Source organism: Fulmarus glacialis, unplaced genomic scaffold (assembly GCF_000690835.1).
Source record: "Fulmarus glacialis isolate BGI_N327 unplaced genomic scaffold, ASM69083v1 scaffold8215, whole genome shotgun sequence".
In the NCBI taxonomy this organism is placed as follows: Eukaryota; Metazoa; Chordata; class Aves; order Procellariiformes; family Procellariidae; genus Fulmarus; species Fulmarus glacialis.
Genome location: NW_009212399.1, coordinates 58133 through 84466, shown reverse-complemented (window position 1 = coordinate 84466; position 26334 = coordinate 58133). Strand labels below are relative to the sequence as shown.

The window sequence follows — 26334 nt, the reverse complement described above, 5'->3', positions numbered from 1 at the left end:
AGCATCCCAACCCTAAAGGAGTTCCAAAGATGAGCTTGAGAACTCTATTAGGTATCAAAAATCATGGCTCAATGAAGATTGATTTATTTATGTCACATCATTATTTCCCTTTTCCCTCTGATATTCCACAAGCAATAAGTAAGATTCCCCTTTTCCTCCAGAGGATAACCCCATCAGCCTCTGCCTCCCCATGCCCAGCTGACCCTCTCTTAGGTCACTGAAGCAATCAACATCATCCAACAGTTGATATTCCTTTATATTCACTCTTGAAGTTCAGCTTCCAGACCTGAGGAAGGACCTTTTGCCTACTCCTCAGTGTAGCAGGTGCCAGTGTTCAAACCTCTCATTACGTGCATCCTCAAACAGCTGCTGGCTATGCCACTGCTAGTTTACCCATAACACAGTTTTAAAGCTGTTTAAACCTTGCCGGCCTGTGTCTGGAGAATGAGAAGGCTGCTGGTTGTCCGTTGTGAGCTTGCAGTCTTGCTAGCTTTTTTTTTTTCCTCCCCTCCAATTTGTAGTCTGAAGTGCTCTAAGTCCTATTAAAAGAACAACACAGTGCCATTTTTTCCAATGTAAGCATGTACTATCACATGCAATGGTTATTTGTGCTGCCCTGGCTTGTCTGCACATCTAGGATACACGTCACCTTTGAAAACTTGAGCCATGTCGTATGTCCAGGTTCTACAAGAGCAGCAAGCTGTCTGATGGAGCTGTTTTGAAATGTCTCGTTTATCTGAGCTATCTTGACTTTTGAGGTAATTTTTCTCAAGACTTGTGCATGGAGTTGTAATAGCTAAATCTCTACTAGTTCTCTCATCCTCCAGGCATGTCAGGTTATTGCTTTAGATACCTGTAAACGTAACAAGTTGCAACACTCCAGTAGAAAAATGTGCTCTTAGCAGCTGCTGAAACTTCATTCTCAATATATTAATTCTTGTATAGACAGTTCTGCCAGCAGAAGCAAAAACAAGTCCTGATTATTACTTATGTCTTAAATAAGTGTCCTGGTTTCAGCTGGAATAGAGTTAATTTTCTTCCTAGTAGCTGGTATAGTGCTGTGTTTTGGGTTTGGTATGAGAAGAATGTTGATGGCCCACTGATGGTTTAGTTGTTGCTAAGTGGTGCTTGCACAGGTCAAGGACTTTTCAGTTTCCCATGCTCTGCCGGATGCGCATGGGGCTGGGGGGGTTGAGCGTGGCCTGGACAGCTAGCCCAACTGGCCAATGGGGTATTCCATACCATGTGACGTCATGCTCAGTGTATAAACTAGGAGGTGTGGTCCGGGAAGGGGAGATCGGGGCTCGGGGACTCGCGGGGCATCGGTCGGCGTGTGGTGAGCAATTGCATCGTGCATCACTTGCTTTGTACATTCTATTATTGTTGTTGTTGTTGTTATTACTACTACTGTTTTACTTTGGTTTTTATTTCAATTATTAAACTGTTTTTATCTCAACCCACGAGTTTTCTCACTTTTGCCCTCCCGATTCTCTCCGCTATCCCGGGTGGTAGTGGGGGGTGAGCGGTGAGCGAGCGGCTGTGTGGTGTTTAGTTGCTGGCTAGGGTTAAACCATGTCAATAAGTTGAAAGTCTCCTGAATGACATACAGAAAATAGGTTTAAATCTCTTTTTTGTGTCACTGCTGAAATTCAGTTTGTAATTTTAGCACCTTAATTGGGACTACTTAGCTTTGGAGTTAATCCTACAACTGAAGAATGTGTGAATAAAAATGTCACGTTCTGGTTACTGATACTGTAGTCTCTGAGGCCATGATTTTGGGGCAGGGTGGTGGTGATTTGTTTTGAGCTAGGCCACGATAATTATAGGAAGGATTGTTCTAATACTTGTGTCTTAACTATGGTTTGCCATTTCTTTTCTGTAGGTGTATGCCAGTGTTTTTTGCTGTGTTTATCTAGACTGCTGGTGTTGCAAACATGCTTAGAAAGAAAAATCCATGTAAATTCAGCTAATCAATTAATATGCATCTTTCTAGGCACAAAGGGTTTGTGGTCTAGTCATGGCACAACATTTTAACTTTTAAATGTTTAGGTCCAGCTTTGGATGAAACAGCAGGAAACATGAAAGAATAGAAGAGCGAGCGCTTCCTCCTGTTAATTTACCTGTATATTTGCTTGCTTGTGTGTGTGTGTGTGTGTGCCCTGGTTTCGGCTGGGATAGAGTTAATTTTCTTCCAGACAGCTGGTACAGTGCTGTGTTTTGGATTTAGCATGAGAATAATGTTGATAACACACTGATGTTTTAGTTGTTGCTAAGCAATGCTTATCCTAAGTCAAGGACTTTTCAGCTTCCCGTGCTCAGCCAGGGACGCGGTGCACAAGAAGCTGGGAGGGGGCACAGCTGGGAAGCTGACCCGAACTGGCCAAAGGAGTATTAAACTGTTCTTATCTTAACCCATGAGTTTTCTTACTTTCGCTGTTCTGATTCTCTCCCCTATCCCACCGCGGCGGGGAGGGTGAGCGAGCGGCTGTGTGGTGCTTAATTGCCGAATGGGGTTAAACCACGACAGCGTGGTGGGGGGTGTTCTGGGTTCTTGAATTTTTTTTTTCTTTGCTTGCGTAAGAGAGGTTTTAGTTTTCTTGTATTATCTTAACCCATGAGTTTTCTTACTTTCGCTGTTCTGATTCTCTCCCCTATCCCACCGCGGCGGGGAGGGTGAGCGAGCGGCTGTGTGGTGCTTAATTGCCGAATGGGGTTAAACCACGACAGCGTGGTGGGGGGTGTTCTGGGTTCTTGAATTTTTTTTTTCTTTGCTTGCGTAAGAGAGGTTTTAGTTTTCTTGTACTGTTTTGTGTATCTGAAAAGGTTTTTTTATTTCATTTTATAGGAGGAAAATGGCCCAAACTACTGTACCAGCAACGTCCATCCATGATGAGGACTCCTCTGAAAGCAGAATGGTGGTTACATTCCTCATGTCAGCACTGGAGTCAATGGTTAGTAGAGAAGTTAAGCAGCTTCGTCCTAACTCTGTCTTGGCATGTGCAGGATTACACTGATACATTGCCTCCCGCTGGGGAACAGGAAAGATGTAATGTTTTAACTTTACCTTATTGCATGCTGTCCAACTCTGTCTCTTTGCTTGTGGAAAATCATGCTAACAGTCTTCTTAACAGTCATCTTGTTTTTTGTTGTGGTGTGGTCGTTTTAAAAATTGTATTGTCAAATAAACAAATCGGAAATATTTCTTGATTGCTTAGGTAGAGCATGATTGAAAGGCAAGAGTATGTTCTGGTCTTTGTCATCTATAATATAGAGTGAATAAATGGTCTTGAGGCTAATGCCTTGTCCTCAGCTGCTGTACCAATTCAACAAAACTTGTTCAGAAAATACTTTTTTTTTAAGTTGGCATATCACCTGTTTTTTAGAAGTTATTTAATCATTGTGTGGTGGGGTTTAAGGTTGGCCAGGGCTGTGAGTAGAAATGCCTGTCCCGTTTCCTTAAAGTTGAGGCACTGTCAAAGATTTAGTTCTTTAAAATTGTTTTCTTAAATGATAAGCCAGAACAAAAATTTTCTTTTTAGCAATGAAACTTTGAACGGGATGCTTATAAGATAATTGATTGCAAGCCTTTTTTCCCAATGGGTATATTCAGTTCCTAAAGGCTTTGTGTCATTTTTCCTCTCATGCTGGAGTTGTTGATGTCTTTATAGATTGGAGTTCCTAGGAGAAACTGACTTTTTGTGATCATTTCCTGATGATTTCACTAATTTTCTTAGGATCTTTGCTCTCTCCTTGCGCCGCAGGCTTCCTGCCTTACTTATTTGCCAGAAATTTCTCCCAGCGGAACACACGTAGGTGTTCACAGAGAAGGTGCAGTCCTTCCGCTCAGGAGGAATTCACCTGAGCCTGAGCACAGCAGGCAGGACAAGGCAGACTGCAGGCAGCCTTCCTGCTTGCAACCACACCTTTCTGAACAGAACATGATGTGTGATAAGTGTGCTGTGAATGAACAAAACTCCTATATGCTCTGTTGAAAGTTGGAGTTGGAGTAAGACACTCAATGTGATTATCTAACAGGGAAGTGATAATTTCACATGGATTGATGTCATAAATCATTTTAATTAAAAACAGTGCAATCTCTGAGTCTAGACAAGGCCTTAATTTCACTAATGCATCTACAATGCTTTCAAGATTCCTGATGAAAAGCACTCCAGTTGTATAAATTACCCTTTGCTGATGGCTCATGTTATGTTACTCGCAGTACCTTCTGAAGGATGGATACTGGCAACAGAAGTAATACATGATATCACATACATTTCCATTAACTGTACTCTTAACTATGGTAATAAGAGCTTTTTGTTTTTCTTTTTATAGTGTAAAGAACTCGCCAAGTCCAAGGCAGAAGTTGCCTGTATTGCTGTGTATGAAACAGACGTGTTTGTAGTTGGAACTGAGAGAGGAAGAGCCTTTGTCAATTCTAGGAAAGATTTTCAGAAGGATTTTGTTAAATACTGTAAGTTTCAATGTTTTATTTTTGTATTCACAAGCTGCTTAATATGTATTGCAATATACTAATAACTTTGGGGAGCAAAGTTCTGTATATCATAGCTACATGCTATAATTACGTTGGCTATGGCAAAACCAGCTGTTTAAGAACATAAAAACGGTCAGTAACAGTGGTCTTGTTTGGAGTGTTATTTCAGCTGTGGCTGGAAATGTTCATTTTTTCTTAGATGTTTTCTTAGTTCAATAAGAAGTATTAGACTGTCCACCCTGACAACACATCCTGCATTTCCTAGTGCATGTTAATTTTTCTTTGTATCCCCTCCTCCAAGGTTGTTTTTTCCACTCGTGAAGGCTGGGCAGGACATCGAACAGGTAGTAGACTGCTTCTGTCAGCTCAGATGGTCCTGGTTCTCCAGATCACTTCATGCCTTATTAAAGTAGATGCACATTTTTGACAAAATATTTTTTATGTAGCTTTTTTATATCACTGTTATTTAGTACACAGAAGTACGTATCTATACCGTAATGACTTAAAATTACATCTGCATTACTTTTGTACTCCTTTAAGTACATCTAGGGTGTGTTTTTTGTTTAATTTCATTTTTGTAGTGAAACAGCGGAACTTTTGTATTCATAAAACATGATCCATTGAATACAGGACAGTATTTTTAGGAGTTAGGTTTCAAAGATTCAGTGACTCTTTGGGGGAGCATTGATATGCTCATTTGGGAAAGTGTTGTTGATGGACACTGCTTAATCAATAACGAAATGTATATTTACCTGCCTAGGGAAAGGGAGAAGATGCAGGTCAAGAGCAGGGCATGAGAGAAGAATCAGTCTGGGGTGGAGTTTAAAAGCAACAGCTGTAAAATGTTCTGGCTTGACTAATTAAATACTGTTTGGAAAGCAACTATGTTTAATCTGTAACAGAAACATTTGCTCCTAAAAGTGGTTTTGCTGCTAGCTAAAATTCTCCTGGAGGTTTTGTCTCGAGGTCTTTTGTTCGTGGTGGGGCTCTGGATTTTTGCCACTGTCCTACTCGCTTGGACAGTGACTTCCTGTGTGCATAAGTATATTTACTCTAAGGAAAGTCACCACAATGTGCATTGTAACAGATAACTGATATCAAAATGCAGAATTACGACCTCACTGAGGAATCAAATATAAGATGGATCAATTCCTTTTTTATTTTTTACAGTGGCAGTCTTCTGATACTGGTATTTATGAAAACTGTTAGCTGAATAATGGGGTGGAGTTCAGTTTTCACCTGATTTCTTTTTTGTTGTTGTTGTTCCTTAAAGGGCTTCCCTGAGGTCCTAGGTACTTTATTTTATTGCCAGTACAGTGGTATCATGGGCCCTGATATACTGGAGACTTTGTATACTGGGCACATCTATTGGTAGGGAGTCTGAAATAACTGGGATTTGATGTTTGATCTCCCTGGCTAGATCTGTATTTCTGGTTCTGTACCGTGGGAAGCCCTGGCTTTTCATCCATGCTTGTGTTCAACTGTATCAGACATGGTTTCTATAGATATATGCATGTTTAAATCTTACATTAGTTCTGATCCTGATAATCCTGATCCTTTGCTTTGTTCCAGTTACAAGATACTCGTTCTTGGGCAGTGTTTTTGTACTGTCAGGCCAATGAGATTAAACAATACCCACTTTGAAAACAGTGTTTTCATTATGCTTCTTGCAGAACATCGTGGTGTCGATCTGTGTGAATAAAGCCAACTAACTTCAGTCATTGCTTTCATGGTTTCACTAATATACCCCATACTTCCTGGGGAGTTTTGATGCTGGAGGTAGTTTTCTCCTGTTACTGACGAAGATGTTGATAATTCCAGAAAACTTGACTTCAGAACATCAATTTTTAGGAATAATAGCATTACATATGCCTGGTGATGCTGATTCCATCACTGCCTTTGACAACTTTGAATTCTTGATGAAGTTTATAGTGTAATATCTTTTGATCTAAAATTTAGAACTGTGGAGGCAACAGTTCCTTTCCCCTCGCACCTTGTTTCTTCAGTTAAATAGGAAAGCTAGTAATAGACAATGTTAATTGCAATTTTAGTAGGTGTTTTGGAAAAATCCAGGAAGGCCACAATTGTGTGTGTTTTTAATAAGTTAGAGTTGGGCCCTTTTTGTTCCTTTATGATTAATAAAGGCTTCCAAGAGATTCTTACATTGCTGTTGGAATTAAACCTTTAAAAATTCGGCTGTGATGTCAGTCTCTGGAACACGTGGTGTTGACAATATTGAGAACTAGCGCTCCACTTGTATGAGTCTCTTCATTTTTAAGTGTAGAAACAGAAGTGTAGTTACTAAGCATTCCTCTGGTTGTGTCTACTCTGTTGTGACAAGCCAGCATGTGTCTCCAGTCTTTACTAAAAATAAGCAGCGGGTTTGAAGCCTGAGCCCTCCAAATTCTGAAAACTTTTCATATTTACTCAAACTATACAAAGGAGCTGTGGGAAAAGTGGAAGTAATGAGTATAATGTAGTGGGCTAAATTGATGAAATGTATATATGAGGTTTATGAAGGAAGTAGCATGTACACTTTCTAGCAGTATAGGACTGATTTTTTTTTTTTCAGTGAAAGCGGCACTGGAGTTTGGTTTCCTGTGGCTTTCATTCATAACGACTTTCACCCACATGGGTTCCCTAACCCCTAGCTGCAGGGGAAGGAGGAGCCCTGGGCATATCCTGTGTACCTTGTTACCTTAAGAAAATGCGTTAGAAACAAATGATAGCAATGCTTTTTTTACTGTTACTATGGGTTGTGTAGTGAGTGTTGAAGGACCAGTCAACAGGCATTAATTATTTAAAATTGGGTCAGATAATATATTCTTCTGAACTGCACTTAATTAAGATGGCTGTAAGCCCTATGTTACAGTGAAATAGTATGTTTCAATCAATGTAGAACTGCATGTGCTTGTACACATAGCATGTAACTTAGGTAACCTGCAGTGTCAGTTATTCTAAGCCTGTGTAAGTTTGTATTGTATGTAAAAAAAGTATATCCTTCGAGTGTCTGCTCGTATTCAGAATATGGACAAGCATGGATACTTGTGCACTGTAAGCAATCAAGATCATACACGTCTTGCCCTACCAGTACCTCTTTGTTTTAGTTGCTGTTCCCTGCTGAAGTGTATTGTGTGGTCCTCAGTTCCTCTTGGATGGCCTCGGCAAGATGAAGTGCCTCCTTGCTGTCTGGATTGCTGTGGAGTTGTGGTTATCAGCCATCCCGAACAGGAGTGTCCTGGGGTGTCTCAAGAATGCTGTTCCCTTCATGTATTCATCTTTGTCATCTTAGCAGTTTCCCTTGAGGTTTGGTCAAGGTGTGGTTATCAGCTCTGTGGAATTCATTCTCATTTGAATGGAGCTGGTTGTGGTTTATAAAACAAACAAAAAAACCAGAAGAGGTCTCATCATCCCCAGGTTTTATTTGCCTGTCAGAAGTGAATTTTCAGAAGAGCTTCCTGACTCAGAAACACCTTTTTGGTCATCTGCTCTGGACTTCGAAAGAGATTTACCCAGCACTGTGTGTTCCATCCCATGTGCCAAGGAGCTGATTGTTCTCCAAGAATCCCGGTTGCTTCTGCTAGCATTTCCACTGGTACCGGCTGTTGCACCATCGGTATGTAGGTCGCACGGAAGCATAATCCAGCTAGTTCTGCAACTTTCTGTCAGCTCTCCCAGTTATGCTGCTTTTTCCTTGTTTGGTGCCAGGGCTCTGGGCTCACTTGCCTGAGGTGGGGCCATCTTGCATCTATAGATGGTTCATCTTGGATGATAGGTCCTTTATTTTTAGGAGCCTTCATTTTCCTTCTGGTGGCCTCAGGTTTCCACGCTGATCTTAACAATGCATCTGGTATGGGCCAGAGTTTGGCTTCAAGTCCTGCTAGAGACTTTGGCCCAGCACCTTTCACTCTTCTTACCTGTACCTCCATGTCCATCCAGCCACAGCTTGCAAGAACTCCTTGTAGCTTCAAGAACGCTCGGAATCTGAGTGTTTTTAATGGGCACTCTGCTCATGATGAATGAATGGCACACGATGCTCCAAAGACCTTATGGGAAAGATTGCTCAGCTTTTGCTCCACAGTATCTTTGGTATGTGGATTGTTGTTCCCTTTTGGATATCCTCCACCATCTGCAGTAAAATTACTCTTCCCATAAACTAGGCTACTGTGGACCCGCTTGAAGATCTGCGGCGAGGCTTCTGTCTCATTGAATCCTTCTGGCCTTTGAGCAAACAGAAGTATCAGGTTTTCTGGGCAATTCTTCTTCTGACATTGTGCTCCCTTATCTCTTCGACTCTGTAACTAAGGTAATGCTTCAGCAGTTTAGAGGGGGGTGGAAAAAGCAAACAAAAACAGAAACCTGAAAGGCTAGATCTTACTGGTTTCAAAAACAAAACAAAACAAACTCAAAACTGGCAAGTCTTTAACTGGATTGGCAACTGTTGGACTACTTTGACCTGCTGTAATTTCCACCCGAATAGCTGAAGTTGGCATTTCTGGGCTTGTAGTAGCTTGTCCCTATAGTCTAGAGAGAATTAAGCATCTCTGGCTGAAGTTATACCATGTCTAGGGTCTTGCTATGGTAGATGCTGGCTTCCTACGCCACAGCTATAATTATAGCAACGCAGTGACTGTCCTCACTTCAGGTTTTGGCTTCCACAGAAGTAGTGGATCTCTTCTCTGTGGAAAATGAGCTTTTTAGCTTAATATCTGAGAAGGTTTCAAATGCACAAAAAGACTGTAGAGCAATCCTTTGGTCTTTAAGGATGTGCAAATGGGATTCTGAGTAGTCAGTCTGTACCTCACACCTGGAGAGTATCAATCTGCTTCATCCCTAGCTGTTCATCACCATAGGCTGGAGGATGCCTGTGTGGGATTAAAGCAAATCTGTTACTGCCTAGACCTTGTTTTCCAGGCAGCATCTTCCCAGCCATGCCAAAGAGGTACAACTCACTTCTTCAGTCTTTGTTTTCTGTGTTCCCTTCAGTGCCAGAATTTTGCTAGGCTGGGTGCTGACTGTGCTGGACACCAGAGATGGAAAGTGTCATGACTCTCTCTCAGCTTTCCCCTCTTTCCTTGCTTTCCTGATTTGTTTCTAGGGATTCTCCTAATGAAATCTTAGTCTTGCTGTTGTCTGAGTGACAGAAATAGTTTGTTCTTATATTAAATGTTAACGTTTAAACTATGACTGCACAGGACAAAGCTAGTCAGATGTTCCAAGTGTCTGTCTTGTGTCCCTAGTGATACTGCAGCACAGCAGAAGTGCTGTCAGTGAACATAGTGCGTTCCAGCTGGGCTTGGGGCTGTTCGGTGGTATTACATAGACTGTGCTGAGATCCTGGACAGCTTTCATTAGAAGTGATGGCTTTGCTCCCTTCAAGAGATCTCACCAGCAGTGAATATGAGCTCTGTGGTTGCTGTCTGCATGAGGACTTTCCTACAGAGGAATTTGTGGCACTGGCTGGAGTCACCCCCTATGGAAAAGTGCATACGGACACTACAGCCCTCAAGTCCAACTGTTTGAAGGCAGCAGCTTCCTTTGTTGTTTGTTTGCCTGTCATTATCTGTCATATGCTGTTTCTTACTGACAAGAGGTACATGCGCTCCAAATTGCCTGACTAGTAAGTTTTTTTCAAACTAGAAGTATTTTGTGAAATAAAATCGTCAATACTTCTTTTGTGATTGGGTTGAAAAAAGAAGTTAATATTCTCCATTGCATCACCATTGCAACTAGTTCCAATATTGGCAATAATAAAAGCAATGCTAGCAACAGGGCCAGATCTACAAAGCAACTTAGGTACCTAAAAATCTAGAGCAAAGCTTCGGAAAGTCTCCATGATATCTACCTGTAGGCAGCTAAATAGCTCTAAATAATATTTTTGTCTTGAACTGTGTTCTCTTTGTAGGTGACGATATCCAAAAAGCATGGCATAGAAAAACATGACTGTCCTGGTTCCGGCTGGGACAGAGTTAACTTCCTTCCCAGTAGCTTGGGGGTGTGCTGCCTTTTGGGTTAGGTTTGAGAGGAGCATTGATGGCCCGTTGATGCTTTGGTTGTTGCTGGGCGGTGCTTGCACTGGGGAGACTTTTGGTTTCTCTTTTCAGCCTCCCATCCCCTGCCACGTGCAGGGGGACCTGTGGGGGGGCGGGGAGCACAGCCGGGGTGGTGGACCCAGCTGACAATGGGGTATTCTATAGCATGTGACATCATGCTCAGTATAAAAACCAGGGGTGTGGGGGGGCTCGCCGCCCATTCGTGACACGCAGTCGGTGAGCAGTTGCATTGTGCATCGCCTGCTTTGTATATTCTGTTATTGTTGTTGTTCTCATTGTTATTATTACTGTTCTACCTCCTTTTATTTCAATTATTAAACTGTTTTTATCTCAACCCGGGAGCTTTCCTAGTTGCGCCCTCCCGATTCTCTCCCCCATCCCACCGGAACGGGGGGGTGAGCGAGCGGCTGCGTGGGGTTAAGTTGCTGGCTGGGGTTAAACCGCGACGATGACTTCCGTATTTTTTAACCAAAACTCAGTAAAGTGTATAGCGTGTTGGTATAAATATAGATTTTAACATGCTGAAGCTCTTACTGGCATTTCTTGCTGCTTTCTTTCATTTTTCTAATGGATGAAGCTATTCACATGTTTGATCCCGTCTGTGTCTCGTCTATGTACTTTCTCTATAAGCAATGTTGAACAGACTGTGGTATTGCAGGCCTGAGAGCACCATGCACAGATCTTGTGTTTAGAAGATGATAGGTGGGAGTCAAGCCACGGTAGTGTGAATGTTTTTATTAACTCAGTAGCTCTGGGTTAATTTTAGACTTGTGCTTAAAAATGTCTTTGATTAAATCTGCTGAGATAGCCCCTGACACTGCAGCTTGCTGGTTAGTGTGTGTACTGTACTGCTAGTCTGGCATAGTCCTTTTATGGTACTTTATTTGGATGCTCCAGTAATGATGTAAATAAAGTATTAATACAGTTGATTTGCTTCTTCCTCACTATTGTGATTACCCCTGATTATATTCTGTATATCTTACGTGTCATGCCTGTAGTAATTCAGAAGCAGTATCTAAATGGGGTGTTTAGCTTTTCAGCTCTAAAGCGGAATGTCTCAGACTTGAAATTGAGTACACACTGAATCCCCTGATCTGTATGGAAGCAGCCTAATACCTTTTCAGTATTACGTTAATAACAGAGGTTATTAGTGGGTCTAACTGCTATGTGGCCAGCAGGAGTAGGAAGGTGATCGTGCCCCTGTACTCGGCCCTGGTGAGGCCGCACCTCGAATCCTGTGTTCAGTTTTGGGCCCCTCACTACAAGAAGGACACTGAGGTGCTGGAGCGTGTCCAGAGAAGGGCAACGAAGCTGGTGAAGGGTCTAGAGAACAAGTCTGATGAGGAGCGGCTGAGGGAACTGGGGCTGTTTAGCCTGGAGAAGAGGAGGCTGAGGGGAGACCTCATCGCGCTCTACAACTCCCTGAAAGGAGGTTGTAGCGAGGTGGGGGTCGGTCTCTTCTCCCAAGTAACAAGCGATAGGAGGAGCGGAAACGGCCTCAAGTTGCACCAGGGGAGGTTTAGACTGGACATTAAGAAAAACTTCTTCACTGAAAGAGTGGTCAGGCCTTGGAACAGGCTGCCCAGGGAAGTGGTGGAGTCCCCATCCCTGGAGGTATTTAAAAGACGTGTAGATGAGGTGCTTAGGGACATGGTTTAGTGGGCATGGTGGTGTTGGGTTGACGGTTGGACTCAATGATCTTAGAAGTCTTTTCCAACCTTAATGATTCTATGATTCTATGATTCTATGATTGTGTTTGTCCTTGTTATAATATCTAAAGGACAATCTTCGTCATCATCTTTGTCTCTGATTACGTGCTACGGTATTATAGTGAAAATACCATTCTGTAACTAGCTGACATCTTTTTATGTTGCTCAGAGGCTAATCCCTTGACACTAATGCAGCTAGTTTAAAAATACTGGTTCTTTTTGATGATGATGTGCCAGTGTGGAAACTGGTTTCCCACAGTCATTTTCTTTGGCCCTAAACTATTCTGTGGCCAGCTGAGGCTTCTGTGGCTTTTGCTGTTTCTGAAGCTACAGAATATTTTGGAAGAGGAGTTATTAAATTGTAGACATAAATAGTAAATGAAAGAAAAACAATAAGAGCCAGGCAGAGGATTAATCCTGACAGAACGCTCGTGGAGTTGCATGTATGCCATAACTAATCTGTTACCTATTTTAAATGCAAGTGGGGGGCTGTATCTATGATTCTTGCTTTAGCTTTGGTCTACCAGTGCACTTCAAAATGGGTACACTTTACAGAATGCATAGCAGGAAAAAAGGATGTTGGAATAGTTGCTTTTTAAAGCTGTGACTGTCAGGATGCTTTCCTATTGCCAAGTTTCGCACCTCTGTAACTCTCGACCTCTTTTCTCAGGCCAGAATTCCTTCTAGCTATTTGGGAGTGGCCTCTTTAAAACAACCTCTGCTAAATGCTTATTCTGTTTGAGTATCTGCTGGAACAGGCTCTTCCCAGTCACTTTTAATGGGAACTTACTCAGCTGTGGCTCTCGGTTGTGTTCCTGAGTTTTCACCTCCCTTTTTGCAGCAGATGACTTGGAATAACTTGCACTTCTCCAAATTGCAAGACCAGAAGAGATAGATGACTGCTCCTGGCCACACTGACTGTAGCCCATCACCATTTCCCAGACTAATTGTGCTGGCAAACACGATGTATTTACTCCTACCGTGTCTGTCACTTGGGTGTTAAGACCTTGCATCTCTGCTAGTGGAAGGGATCACGTGAGTGTTCCCGTGTCCATTTTACATTATGCGAGCCAGGTTGCATCACGCCTGTTTAGTGATGTGTTAATGCTAACCTAGCCGGCTCTGCCTGGGGTTAATTAGGGAACAGTTTCATAATCCTTTTTGCTTGGGAGAGCTGTGGGCATGGTATCTGCTGCCTTCCTCTTGTGTGTCTCCTTTCCTGTTCTGCAGCTCTCTGAGCAAGATGGTCTTCTGCATTTGTGTCCAGGCCTCTGTATGACTGTAAAACCTTAGCTCTGTGAGTTCGTTCTGGGGGTCCCCATCTCCCTAGGGTGCTACAAAGATGTCCGGAGTGCCCTGATTGCTAAAGCTTACGGGATATCTTTGTTTATTTAATAAAAAGCATGAAGCTTCAGATGTTCCTGCTGGAAAGCTAGGACACACTGCTACATACATTGTGACTGCCTCCAGCACTATGGGCTTCTGCTTTCCCAGTCTCTTAAAGTATTTACATCGTTCTCTGTTTATTGGAAGCACTAGTTCACATTTTGCATCTGTTTCTGCCCCACCCCTAGTTTTTGGGGGAGTTTTTCTGTTGCGGTTGTAACTGCTTGATAAATTACCTGAACTGTGTTCATTCTTGGAATCCTCAAGAGCTTTTTTGATTTAAGTTTCAATCACTTTCTCTTTTGTATTTGCAGAATGTAGTTATGAGTTAAAGCATCTACCCTTAAAGACTTGATCAGTTTATTACTAATAAATCACGTGCTTAGGAATTAGTTTAAAGATAACATTCCTAGCACTCACCAGACAGTTGCAGTTACAAATAATAAGAATAAAATCCAAAGCAATCATCCCTGTCTTTCTTACTGTAAGATCTGCTTTTTTTTTGCCATTGCTGTCTCCATTTGAGCTCACTTACATTGTTCAGCTTACAGACCCCTTCTGCCTAACCTTTTGAAATGCAAATAATGTAGTTTTTGGCTGTCCCATGCTGCATATTTCTTACATATATTAGTATGTGTTCATTAGCTGAATAGCTACTAGGCATTAATAGCCTAGATCTTCATGAAGGACATAGAAATAATTCTCCTGTCTTTTAGCTTTACCTTGTGGCCTGCTATACTGTTCCTTTTCTTTTTTACTGCTGTTCTCCTTCCCTTCTTTTCTCCTCAACTTCCCAGACTGATAAAAGGGCTTTACCTGAAGTGGGTGATGGCCAGCCCTGGCTAGCCATGCATTTTTGATGGTCTCCTTTGCAAGCCCTTTCTCATGGTATTAGGGGTGAATTAATCTGTTTTTCTTAAGTTTTACGTTACTGGCAGTTTCCCTTGTTTTACAAGTCAGTTTACCCCTTTTCCCAAGTTCTCAAAATGAGAAGAAAACTTCTTTCAAAACTTCTGTTACATAGTTAGACACAAGTTATTTTTAAAGAGTTTTATAAGATCACTTTCCGCCTCCCTTCCTGTGGGGTGTTTCCTTTACTTCCATCGTCTGCCCCGCTGGCTCAGGAAGAGGGCCTCCTCTGTGTCAGGAGGAGAGACTCTTGCAGGTCGTGTGCCAGTCCGGATGCCTTTTCTTTCCAGCACCTTTACCTTTAGCCATGCCCCGCCTAGCTCAGAGCTCCGTGCTATTTTTCTGGGTTTATTTCAGATTTTGGTAACTGGCCTCCTTTACAGCCTTATTAGAGCTAGGTTGCTTGCCTTGATTGTTAGAAACCTTTCATGTTCTGTCTCTGCCTAGCCAGTTAAGGGGCTTAACTTAACAGCTAGTTTAAAAAACTTGCTAAGAAAGTTCAGTCACGTTTCAGTGGAGACCACCCATCTCGTTCCCTCAGCGTCACAAACAAACGGAAAATTACTGTAGATAGCTGATCTTTTTGAAATTCCCTGGATTCTAAATTCTGCCTCAGGTGATTTGCTCTTCTTGTGGTTTAAGTGATCCTTTGATAATCATAAAATGATTTTTCTTTAATTTGAGGTTATCGTCCAATTTCCTGAACTGTAAAACTGGATGGCCTTAAAACGCTCACAGATGAACTGGGTGGATGCATTATAAAACAAAGCAAAATGCTTTTAGCCACACACGCATTTACTTTCCCTCTTTCATTGCTCATAGTTATTTTCAGACAGTAATTGTGGCAAGAGCTCCGACAGAATAAGTTGTGTAGCCTCCAACAAGTGGAGATGTGTCCATCAGTGCTGCCAGGAGGGGATGAATGGTTGCTAGATTTGATCAGTTGTGCAGAGCTCTTATAAATCTTACTGTCTTTGAGACTTGATCTTGTTTGTCAGACTTGATTGAAATTGGCCAGCAAACGTGGGAGAGATTAGGGAGGCAGATGCATAATGCGAGCTCAAGAAAATGGATAAAAATCATGTAATAAAAAACAATGATAAGGGTTTCTTCTAGCTAAGAAGGAAAATTTCTATGTCTTTTTGTCTGCTTTTCATTTTAATGGGAAGCGAGCAGTGTCATCATCTTATTTTTGTTTTGCTTATTATTTTTAGAAAGTGTGGGTACACTTTTGAGAAGCTACTGGCAGTAAAGGCGTTTTCAGTGAATCAGTCTCTTACGTGGAAAAAACCCACCCAAAAAGCGACATTGCATGTAGCTACAAATGGAAACTGATATCTCTTATCCACAAGTCTCCAGGCAAACCTTATCAACTGTCATTAACTAAGCCCCTGTGTAATGGGTAAATAATAATATTCCATTTTTGCATTATTTTTGTGTTACGGTAGGCCCTGTGATATTGCAGAGAAAGCAAAAGTTTCAGGCCTGAAGAGCTGTAGAGCTAAATGTCGCGTGGAGGTGGGTTTCCAGGGCACAAAGCAGATGTGTGATCTGTAGAGGAAGGAAGAGGTTCTCTTTTAAATGAAGATACGAGTTTCTAAGATGTTAAATGCATTTTTACTAAAAGCATTGCTACTTCAGCTCATTTCACAAACGATTTGTAATCAGTTGTTCAAACTGATGTTTGTTTTCTTGTATTAGCCTAGAATTATGATGCCAGCAGTACTGGTAATGCAAATCGCAGCGTTTCAGACTCACCGCTGTGCTTGCTCACGGTGAAGTCAAGACACAACTTCAGCACTGATCGTTCTCTTGCCCATAGGAACATAGATCTCCCTTGCTTTTTCTTTCATATGCAGAATACCTCTGTTGTTTTTCCCCGTTTTTGCTGGGTGATTCTCAGTAAATCTTTGCAAGAGCTGAATGATGAGAAAGGGAAGCTGCCACCTGAAATGATCACTTCTGTTTGCTTTTTAATATTGGAAGCATTGTTATTCCCTCACTCCTTTTGCAGTGACTTTTGCTCAGAGACTAGAACAAGGTGTAGGGCTGAAATCTCTGTTCTGCGTGATGATGGCTTGTTTGCAACTCCTCCTATCTGGCAATAAGAGATGTGTACTTAAAATGTCTTCTGAAAGATATAGGAGCTGTTGTGGCAAAAGTCAGATCCCTTCTATAAAAAGTTCAGCTAAGCACATACAGCATAAACAAAACAGGATATAACATAACTGCTGCATAAGACATCGTGCATAGCACTGGAGAGCTATGGGACCCTCCACACAGGCATTTTACCTTTTCCCTGGTGACTGTCTTGGTCCTTCTTTTCTTGGCAGTTTTGCGTTTTGTTTCTACTGTATTATCCTCTCCTGAGATTAATAGTGTTTTCTACCTCTTCGTGCCAAAAAAGCCTGCTTGGATGTGTCTCTTAGTTCATCATTCTTACACCTCAGACAGTGATATTTACAAAGGTTGTAAGGAGGATATAATAATTTTGGTGTAAATTTAAATTTGCTCACGTACATAGATAAGTGCTTCTAAGGCAAATAAGTTCTTATGATTTTCTGGCAGGAATCCTTCACGAGTGTCTGTAGTCTAAACTGGAGGGACTAGGTACTGGGAGTTTTAATAACTTATTATTTTATTTTTGTCTTATTTTTCTAAATAACTGCCAGGTGTTACAGAAGAGGAGAGGGCTGCAGAACTGCAGAAAACAAAGACTATACCACCTGTAAACAGACTGACGGATATTGTGGAACTGGAAGCTCTCAGAAAGTCTGTGGAGGACTTCTTCTGCTTTTGCTATGGTGGGTGCCTTAAAGTCTTCTAAATAGCCGTTCTGGATGTCTAAAATTTTATTCCAGTTGGGAGGAAAGTACGGCATGATCTTAGCCTTCCAAGTTACTGCTATTAAGGTGGTAAGTTTAACTTTTAGTAGCCGATTCTAAAACATACACATGTATTGGATAGTTTTTTCCTTGATGTGTTTTGTGGGATGTGATTTGAGATTATTGCACAGCACAGCCCATTTGGTTTTCTTTCAAGAAAGCCTCTGTATCTCAGTGGCTTCCAGTGCGTGTTAATGCGAGCAGTACTTAGTTTCCTGTAGAGATTTGCATCTGCACCTTGCTTTTGCTCCAGTCCTCTCCAAAGTAAGAAGTTTTATGACGGACTCGTCCTTTTGCTAACTTGAGCGCTCTTGACCTCAAAACAATCTCCTTTTTTTTTTTTCCTAGGTAAAGCTTTAGGAAAGTCAACAGTGGTACCTGTGCCATATGAGAAGATTCAGAGGGACCAGTCTGCTGTGGTAGTGCAGGGCCTGCCAGAAGGACTTGCATTTAAACATCCTGCAAATTACGATGTTTCAACCCTGAAATGGATTTTGGAAAACAAATCAGGGATCTCATTTATCATCAAAAGGTTATTTGCTCTCTCTTGTGCTGGTCTGTCCACTTTGGTTTTGTACTTAAATTAAGTCCAATTAATTTTAATTTTTAAATACGTGGCAGCCTGTTGCTCTTAAATCTGAGTGCTCTCTCTTTAATGTTACACTACCAAGTAAGTAATGATGTCTTTGCTAAAGCTATGGGTTTTTCTTTCCATATTTCCACACAGGCCTTTCCTAGAGCCAAAGAAACACCTTGGTAAGTTACTACTTACTCATACTAAACAGAAACAGATCAGAATTTTAGTTTAGATGGCAATATAGATACAGGATTTGGTCATGTGGATAAAGTGGCAAACTGTGCAGAAATTCCTAGACTGTGAGTTGCCTTACTTATGGAACTATAACCTTTTCCTGTATGCATTCTGCCAGGAGCAACTAATTAGAGATAAAATTTGTTCCATTGCATTCTTCATCCTTTTGCTGAATTTAAATTTAATGTGAATTGGATAGTATCCTAGGGAGAGGAGAATTGAACTGATGAAGGACTGTGCATTGCATTTTTAGAAGATGCCAAGACTTTGCAGTGCTCCATGTTTCAATGCATAACTGATTTTGGCATTTATATATCATTTTAAAAATTGATCTAATCTTCTGAAGTGGTTAGGTGTTTGAGTTCTTATGAAAACCTCTATGTATGAAAAAATCTGAGCCAAAGTGAGTTTTTTAAAACTCCGCAAGGATTCACTTCTAGCTTAGAAGAAATCCCTTCTCCTGTTCCTTTCATGGGATCATGTTGCTTTACTTGCAGAATTCGTATATGTGAGGATTTGTTTTATGAAGAGGATGAAGCAGTCTCTATATGAATGTAATCAAAAAAGAAAAGTGTCATTTTCTGAGGTGAAACAGCCAGAAGTTGATGCTGGATTAGTAAAATTAGAAATGTGTTGCCTGTGCCCAGTAAGAAGACTAGAAAGTGGGAAATTTTATAAAGAGATTTTGGTAATAATATGTATCTGTTGAAGAAGCAAGACAGGTTTTCAGTGTGGTAAATGACTTTCTATAAACATAATCTACTCGTGTTTAGCTGTAATTTAGGACTAAGCTGGAATCTCTTTAAACAGTCCATTTTCTTTTAGAAGAGTTTAGGTGGAAGATCTGTTTAACTTTGTTTTGCAAGATTTTCACTTAGCATCATGAAAGACAGCAGTGAAAAGCATGGTGATATGCACATTTGAAGCAATTTTATATTGGTGTTGCTTTATAGATTAATAAAGCAATTTAACGAGAGATCTCACCTTCATATCTGTGAATACAGAAAATATGCACATATGCTTGTAAAATGTGAACAGGTTTTTGCTTCATGAAATCAATGTTATGTTTGCAATTTGTGTTTAAGGTAAATAGAGTACAGGAAATTCAGAGATTGTCTTTTAACTTTCAGGAGCTCATATGACAGATCCTTCACATTCAATTATACCTCCAGGTGGAAGGTGAATTTAAAATAATGTAGTTTTTTTTGTATCAACTATGTATTTTCATGTAGTTTAACTTTCTCTTATTGTGCTTTTTCTGTCCGTCTGACCTTTGGATAACTTTTGCTTGCCTGGGATTATAAAAAGCATGAAGTTGAATTTTCTCTTTCTTTTGACCATTATTTGTGGGGAAGCTGTTACAAATTAAACAGATGGCAAAGTTTCCCCTTGGTTTAATTAGCCCAGTGAGTGTTTTAATTCACAGTCTGTCAATCAGGGATAAGTTTGTCATGTTTTATGATATGGAAGTGATGGGGAACAGATGTAATGTTGCTTCCTTCCCCCTCCTCAATTAAAAAATTAAAATACATTTTTTTGTTAGTAAATGAAGAGATCTGGAATAAATTAAAAATTGGTTAATGTCAAAACAGGGAGCAAGTGTTTCTGTGCTTCTGAGTTTGCTTCTCATTAAATGGTAAGCATGCTTTGAATATTGTGTACGTCCCGAAAACGTAGGGATGGGAGATTCCTGGCAATTCCCTTGAGATAAATCAGATAAGCTAAGATGCAGGGTTTTTTACTTTTGTGTTCCTAGTTGGAAAAAAAATACTGGGAGATTGATTTTACTTGACAACCTGTAAAGCTTGAGGAACTTCCCGAAATGTGATATTTGTTTTTTGTAATGTCAATGTGCTTGACTTGTTTATTTTTGTAGTTGTCTTCCTATTCAAGTGAAAACGGAACCAAACGAGGATTCTGGTATGTTCAAAATTTTGCCCTTATTTGCAAGAAAAATGAACAATCAGTTTCTGTTCAGAAGGCTGAATTTAAGCAAAGATAGGAAGCTCCAGGAAAAAAGCAGCAAAAAGACATCCTTTGTGAGAAAGAAAAACTTTTCTTTCCTTAAAAATGCCACTTTTCTGTTGGCATCTTTATCAAGTATTTAACTTTAGCCAAATGTTTCCATTTCTAGGAGGAGGAGATTTGTAAAATTTTGTAGACTAAAATAATTTGTCTTTGTAAATAGTTTAGTTTTAAATGGAGAAGAAAATCCTCTTGTTTTTTATTTTGTTCTAATTCAAGATCACTTTATCCCTAACGGAGAGAGAAAAACTTGGTTTGCTTGTTAATATTACCAAAATACTGAAAATGACAGAATGTCCATTTTCTAGCTAAAATGGAAATAAATAGCAAAATATTGATTGTTAAAAAAAATGACCAAGCATTCCTAAGCTCCCCTGCAGGTGGGACGTGATCCTGCAAGGCACTGTGATCTGCAGCAGAGCAGTGCTTAAACGTATGCTTTGAGGTAAAGGCATGAATAATCCCGTTAAAGCCAGTGAGACGACAGGTGTGCCTGCAGATAAGCTTGTGACTTTCCCTTTTGTTGCGTTGGGCTACACTGCTCAGCATTTTGTATAAGAATTAAGTTTTTATATTTAGTCCAGTTTTTTGCTCTAGTTCTTTGCGCTTCACAACTTTAAACATGTGGTTTGGGAACCCTTCGTTAATGGTCAATGGTTAACATTTAGCTTAACGTACGTGAAGAGCTATCTTGAGCTTTTTGTCAAGTCCCAGCACTTTCCAGTGCTGCTTTCTAGGCATTTTAAGTAATTTTCCTTTTGTCGGAATGTTCTGAAAACGTTTTAGGGAATGCTGTGAAGGCTAATGGAGGGGATAGTTCGCCTGAAGGAAGCCAAGAGCAGTTGAGGAGCTTTGGTGTTGCTCCGTCAGCAGCACAGTTTGATGCAGGCTGTGTCTGAACTTGTACAGAGGAGTGAGCAGGAGTAGGTTTAGAAGTACTTTCAGCATGATGAGTGTTAAAATATATTTTTTTTTGGTTGTGGTAGTGGGCAAAAAGGAAGGAGACCATTCTTTTTGATTCTTCAGATCCGAGATGGCATTTGCAAGGATGCCTAGTTTGTAGGGAAGCACTCAATCCTGAATCCTTTCTGACAGTGACCAAACTGAAAGATAAGAAACCGGTTGGTCACTTTATTACCGTTGCCTTAGCTCAACAATTGTTTAGTGTCTCAGCACCTGAAAATAATTTTTTTTTTCTTTTTTTTTTGAATAGAGACCAGCTAGGATCTGGGTGGGTGGTTTTTTGGGTTTTTTTTAAGAATCTGGTTATTATTAGTTTCCATATTTGATTCCGTTGTTGCTCCTACAGGAATTTCTTTGGAAATGGCAACAGTGACAGTGAAGGAGGAATCAGATGATCCTGACTACTATCAGTATAATATTCCAGGTAATGATACTAGCTTTCATCTGTGTTTATCTCATAAAAAGGTTGAATGCTTAAGTGTTGCTCTCTTTGTGCCTCTTTTCTCTTTTTGCTTAGTCTTGGTTGTTAAACATGCAATTACTTAGCTCTGTTACGATACAACATTTTCATGCTGGCTATCATTTAAATTATTCTGAAGAATACCAAAAGAGCTAAAGTACAACTTTGGCATACTCATATGTGTGTGTTTGGGCTGAAGGAGAAATTCCAGGAGTCTTTTGAACTGCTTGGGTTTTTTTCTGAGGGTCCAATATGTAGACTCTAATTCCAGTGACCTCTTTAAACAGGAAATAAACCGTAATAACAATAGTGTCTAGAGCACGGCTTGGATCTTTTCTTTAGTTTAAAGTTTCAGTAAATTTTATGGTGTATCAATCACTTTTCTTCTGTGGAATGACCAATGTTTGTCAGAATTGTATTGAAAGGTTTATATAGACAAAGCATAACAACATTCGTGAGGTCCATGACTCGGGCTCTGTGTATGTTTTAAGGTATCTCTCGGTTGCTTTGCCTCATCTCTACATATCTGGTTAATACTGCACGTTAACCTCAACTAGGAGTGAAAAAAAGAAATCATTACTTCTGTAGGTTGAAATGAACAGTAATTAAGAAATCCTGATTATAAATGGCGAAATAAAATAACTAGAACCCTAAATTTATTATTTCAGCCTGTTTGCATTTGTCATTAGGTTAACTGAGCAATGCAAAGGAACACAGGCAAGCTGCCACGCATCTCTGAAGAATAGCTGCGTGTTCAACAATGAAGTGCAAAACAGCACGTCCTTTCATTTTGTAATATTGTTGTGGTTTAACCCCAGCCGGCAGCTCAGCCCCACCCAGCCGCTCGCTCACTCCCCCCTGGTGGGATGAGGGAGGGAATCGGAAGGGTAAAAGTGAGAAAACTTGTGGCTTCAGATAAAGACAGTTTAATAGCAAAAGCTGTGTGCGCAAGCAAAGCAAAACAAGGAATTCATTCACCACTTCCCATCGGCAGGCAGGAGTTCAGCCATCTCCAGGAAAGCAGGGCTCCATCACGTGTAACGGTTACTTGGGAAGACAAACGCCATCGCTCTGAACGTCCCCCCTTCCTTCTTCTTCCCCCAGCTTTATGTGCTGAGCATGACGTCACATGGTATGGAATGTCCCTTTGGTCACTGGGGTCAGCTGTCCCAGCTGTGTCCCCTCCCAGCTTCTTGTGCCCCCCCAGCCTCTTGCTGGTGGGGTGGGGTGAGGAGCAGAAAAGGCCTTGACTGTGTGTAAGCACTGCTCAGCAGTAACAAAAACATCTCGAAAACATCCCTGTGTTATCAACACTGTTTCCAGCACAAATGCAAAACACAGCCCCATACTATCTACTGTGAAGAAAATTAACTCTATCCCAGCCAAAACCAGCACAAATATTATATTGAGATAACATTTTTGTGCGTGTTTAGACACAAAGATTCTTGAGATTATTTTCTAATGTGCTTTAATAACTACAGGATTGTAGAATCAATATTCTCACACTGGCATGTTTCAAGTAATGTATGATCTTAACCATACGGCATAGCAAAATGTAATCACTCAAGTTCAGAATTTGAAAGGTGAATTCTCTGGTGTTAGGATTATCTTTTCTTCATATTTGTACATTGCCTAGCCTCAGGGGACGGGGTTTACAGGCACGATATAATGTAGTAAAAATAGATAGTTTTTTGGAGACAACCTAATCATTGTTCCTTCCAAAGCCAAGTCCTGTCATCTTTTTGCTTTTCAGCCCCTTGTAGCTTTCCATTTCATGCATAAAAACAATGTCAGAATTTGGCCAATAGCCCGAAGTGTAATCCAGTGCTGTTTGAAGAGAGTCTGTACTGAAATCGCTTCCTTACAAAATAGTAACCCATTGTGCTGCAGCATGTTTGACTGAGCTAAAAAAATCCCGTTTATTCAATATGCATCCATAGTAAAGTCTAAGTAATGTGGATTTGGAGGGGGAATTTCTCTTGTCTTTTCCAGAACCCGAAATTTAAATAATCTGATTGGTGAAGAGCAGTATGTATTTTTTTCAGATAAAATGGTGCTCGATTAATAACTCCCCTTTCCCCCCGTCTTAGTGTAGTCCTCCAAACTTGCATTTAAAATGGGGCAAAACTGAATATACTGGTAGAAGGGATGGGGTGCTGTGAGCTAAAAGAGATGTTACCATGTCGTGTCATGCCACCTTCCCCAGAGTAAAGCAGCTTCCCCTTTGTTTCTTCGAGTTGCTGACACTCAGATTCAAGCCAAAGGTTGTACAAAGTGCAGAGAGCTATCAATTCAAGAGGCATATAGGGGTTTGTGTGTGCATGATGGTGCTGTGCAGGGAAGTGAACCTTAGAAAAGTGCAGTTATCCTGAGGTGTGCTCCTGAGGGATGACGCAAGTCTGCCCAAGCATTGCCTTCGTAGAGACGTGCTGTAAAATAAAGAAAATGGCTAGGGTCATAGTTCTTACTAAAAATATCCTACAGCAAAAGCCAGGCTTATCGATTTATGAGAACAAACAACTTAACTGTTAGAGAACAGCAGTCTGCTTGGGGCTTCCTGGAGAAAATGATTTACAGATGAAATTTCACGGTTATTGTTTTTCTCTGCTTCCTCTCACAAATCTGTAATGCTGACCAAAGTGCTGTGTGCCTCGGCGGCACATGAAATCCTCCTGTTAATCAAATGGGGAAAATTATATCTGTAGGTGGACGTTCTTTTAATCTCTTATTATCTCGTAGTAGGTTGCAGCATTTGGATGCCGCCATGAGTTAATACTGAATTACTAAATTTAGAAATGTTTTAGCAGTACACAGTAAGAAGACTGAGAAATGGGGCCTTTAGCCATCAAAAACTTCATGTGGGTGTTTTGACAGAGTATTAGGGGCAATTTTCCATCAGTGGGCACTAGGAGTGCAGGGTGTTTTTTTCCCAGTATCCTGGACAAATGTGAAGGTCACTGCAGTGTTAAATGCTTTGGGTGACACCAAAGACAGCCTGTTCTGGAGGAAAGGTCCAGATTTTGACTGTTGACTAAATGAGGAAAAGAACTGAGCAGAGATCTGCAGGACTAAACAACGCACACTGGAGCATTCCAGCTATCATAGTTGCATATACCTTATCTATGCAACATCTTATCCTGCATATACCTTATCTATAAGTACCAGTTATTATGGCTCTTATGAAAAGAAATGTTAGTTAAAATGCTGTTTCTTAGTTTAGTGGTTGAAATGTGGTTTAGTCCTCGAAATGGGGTTTGTACTCTTAGGTTAAGCGTATTACTGTGCTGTGGGAATAGATCTATTTCCATGGCTGTTGCAGAGGGACCGGCATTCATTTCTGCCCGAGCTCCAGACCAGCTGAGTATGTGCAAGGCCTGATCCTAAAGCCGAGTAGCAGGACATGTGTTCTGTACTGTGTTAATGCAAATACATCTCTGTGCCTGTAAATCCTCCTAGCATCCATACCAGCTTCCTTGCATTCAGGGGACTGTTCAGCTGATGCATAAATGTATTGTAAAGTAGCAGACACGCATCTTGGCTTCTTACTAGAAGGCTGTCTACAAGACCCAGGCTATCTTGAAGACTTTCCATGGAAAAAATGAGGTCAAAGTACCATCAGTACCAGAATGAGAGCAGCTCTGAATCAATTAAGAGCTATACTTTTTTTTTTGTTTTTGGTTTTTTTCCGATTTACAAAGAAGCAGAAATATGTTAATAAAATTCCTCGGGGATATGTACCATCTTCAATCCTCTTCATCAGCACAGAGTAAAACAAGGCTTTTTGGAGACATAGCCCACGCAGAACTGAGTAACTTGCTGACTAAGGACGAAACATTTCCTGAAAGAGGCGTGTTATCCCGTGAATTTTGTGGATGCAAGTCTTCAGTTACCACTGACGCCTCGAAGTTAAAACAAAGAACTGGAAGCAGAAGGAAAAGGCTATAAAAAATGTGTCCTGTGAATTGGCTGGTTCAGTTTATAAACCGCTGTCTAATGAACTGACTGGTTTAGTTTATAAACCACTTAGAGTTAGTAAACAACTGCCTAACATCTTTTTTCTCTAAAGCACCATGTGGTTGAACAGTGCTATCAGTTTTGGAATTTCTGGAAATGTCAAGAGTGAGGCGGTTAAAATATAGGACATTCATCCAAACCCAAATGAGATTGCAAATACCTTCTGCTGAAAAAAAAGCCAAAAATGGGGAAGTAAACTGTGCTTTTGTTCTTACTCTGGAACGTTGAAAGTCATGAGCATCTTTTAGTGTGTCTCTAACAACAAAATATTTCTCCTTTGGAGATCTCCCAGAAGTAATGTCCATTTTAATGGGGCTAGAACTGTAAAGCTGGGCTGGCAGTACCCTAACCTCCATAATGTAAGACTCAGCATGTAGACACTATTTTAAACCAAGAAATGCCAGAGAACATATTGAGAAAACAAGAAAGCATGATGTTGTGCTTCCTAAAGGCATTCTGATACGACCCTGTGTCATGGTTTAACCCCAGCTGGCGACTAAGCCCCACACAGCCACTCGCTCACTCCCCCCGGTGGGATGGGGCAGAATTGGAAGGGTGAAAGTGAGAAAACTCGTGGGTTGAGCTAAGAACAGTTTAATAATTGAAATAAAATAAAACAGTAATAAT

General features: G+C 40.8%; 1 protein-coding gene across 1 annotated transcript in view; it reads left to right on the top strand.

The window, feature by feature from the left end:
* The first annotated feature begins 2894 nt into the window (after window positions 1-2894).
* GTF2I (general transcription factor IIi) overlaps window positions 2895-26334 on the top strand; it is a 65018-nt gene continuing 41578 nt past the window's right edge. The window contains exons 1-8 of the mRNA XM_009577875.1: window positions 2895-2951; window positions 4333-4471; window positions 17222-17353; window positions 17783-17966; window positions 18162-18190; window positions 19376-19424; window positions 20122-20165; window positions 21580-21657. Of these exons, the coding sequence (XP_009576170.1) occupies window positions 2913-2951; window positions 4333-4471; window positions 17222-17353; window positions 17783-17966; window positions 18162-18190; window positions 19376-19424; window positions 20122-20165; window positions 21580-21657 (694 nt within the window). The 5' untranslated portion in view covers window positions 2895-2912. The remainder of the gene's footprint in view (window positions 2952-4332; window positions 4472-17221; window positions 17354-17782; window positions 17967-18161; window positions 18191-19375; window positions 19425-20121; window positions 20166-21579; window positions 21658-26334) is intronic.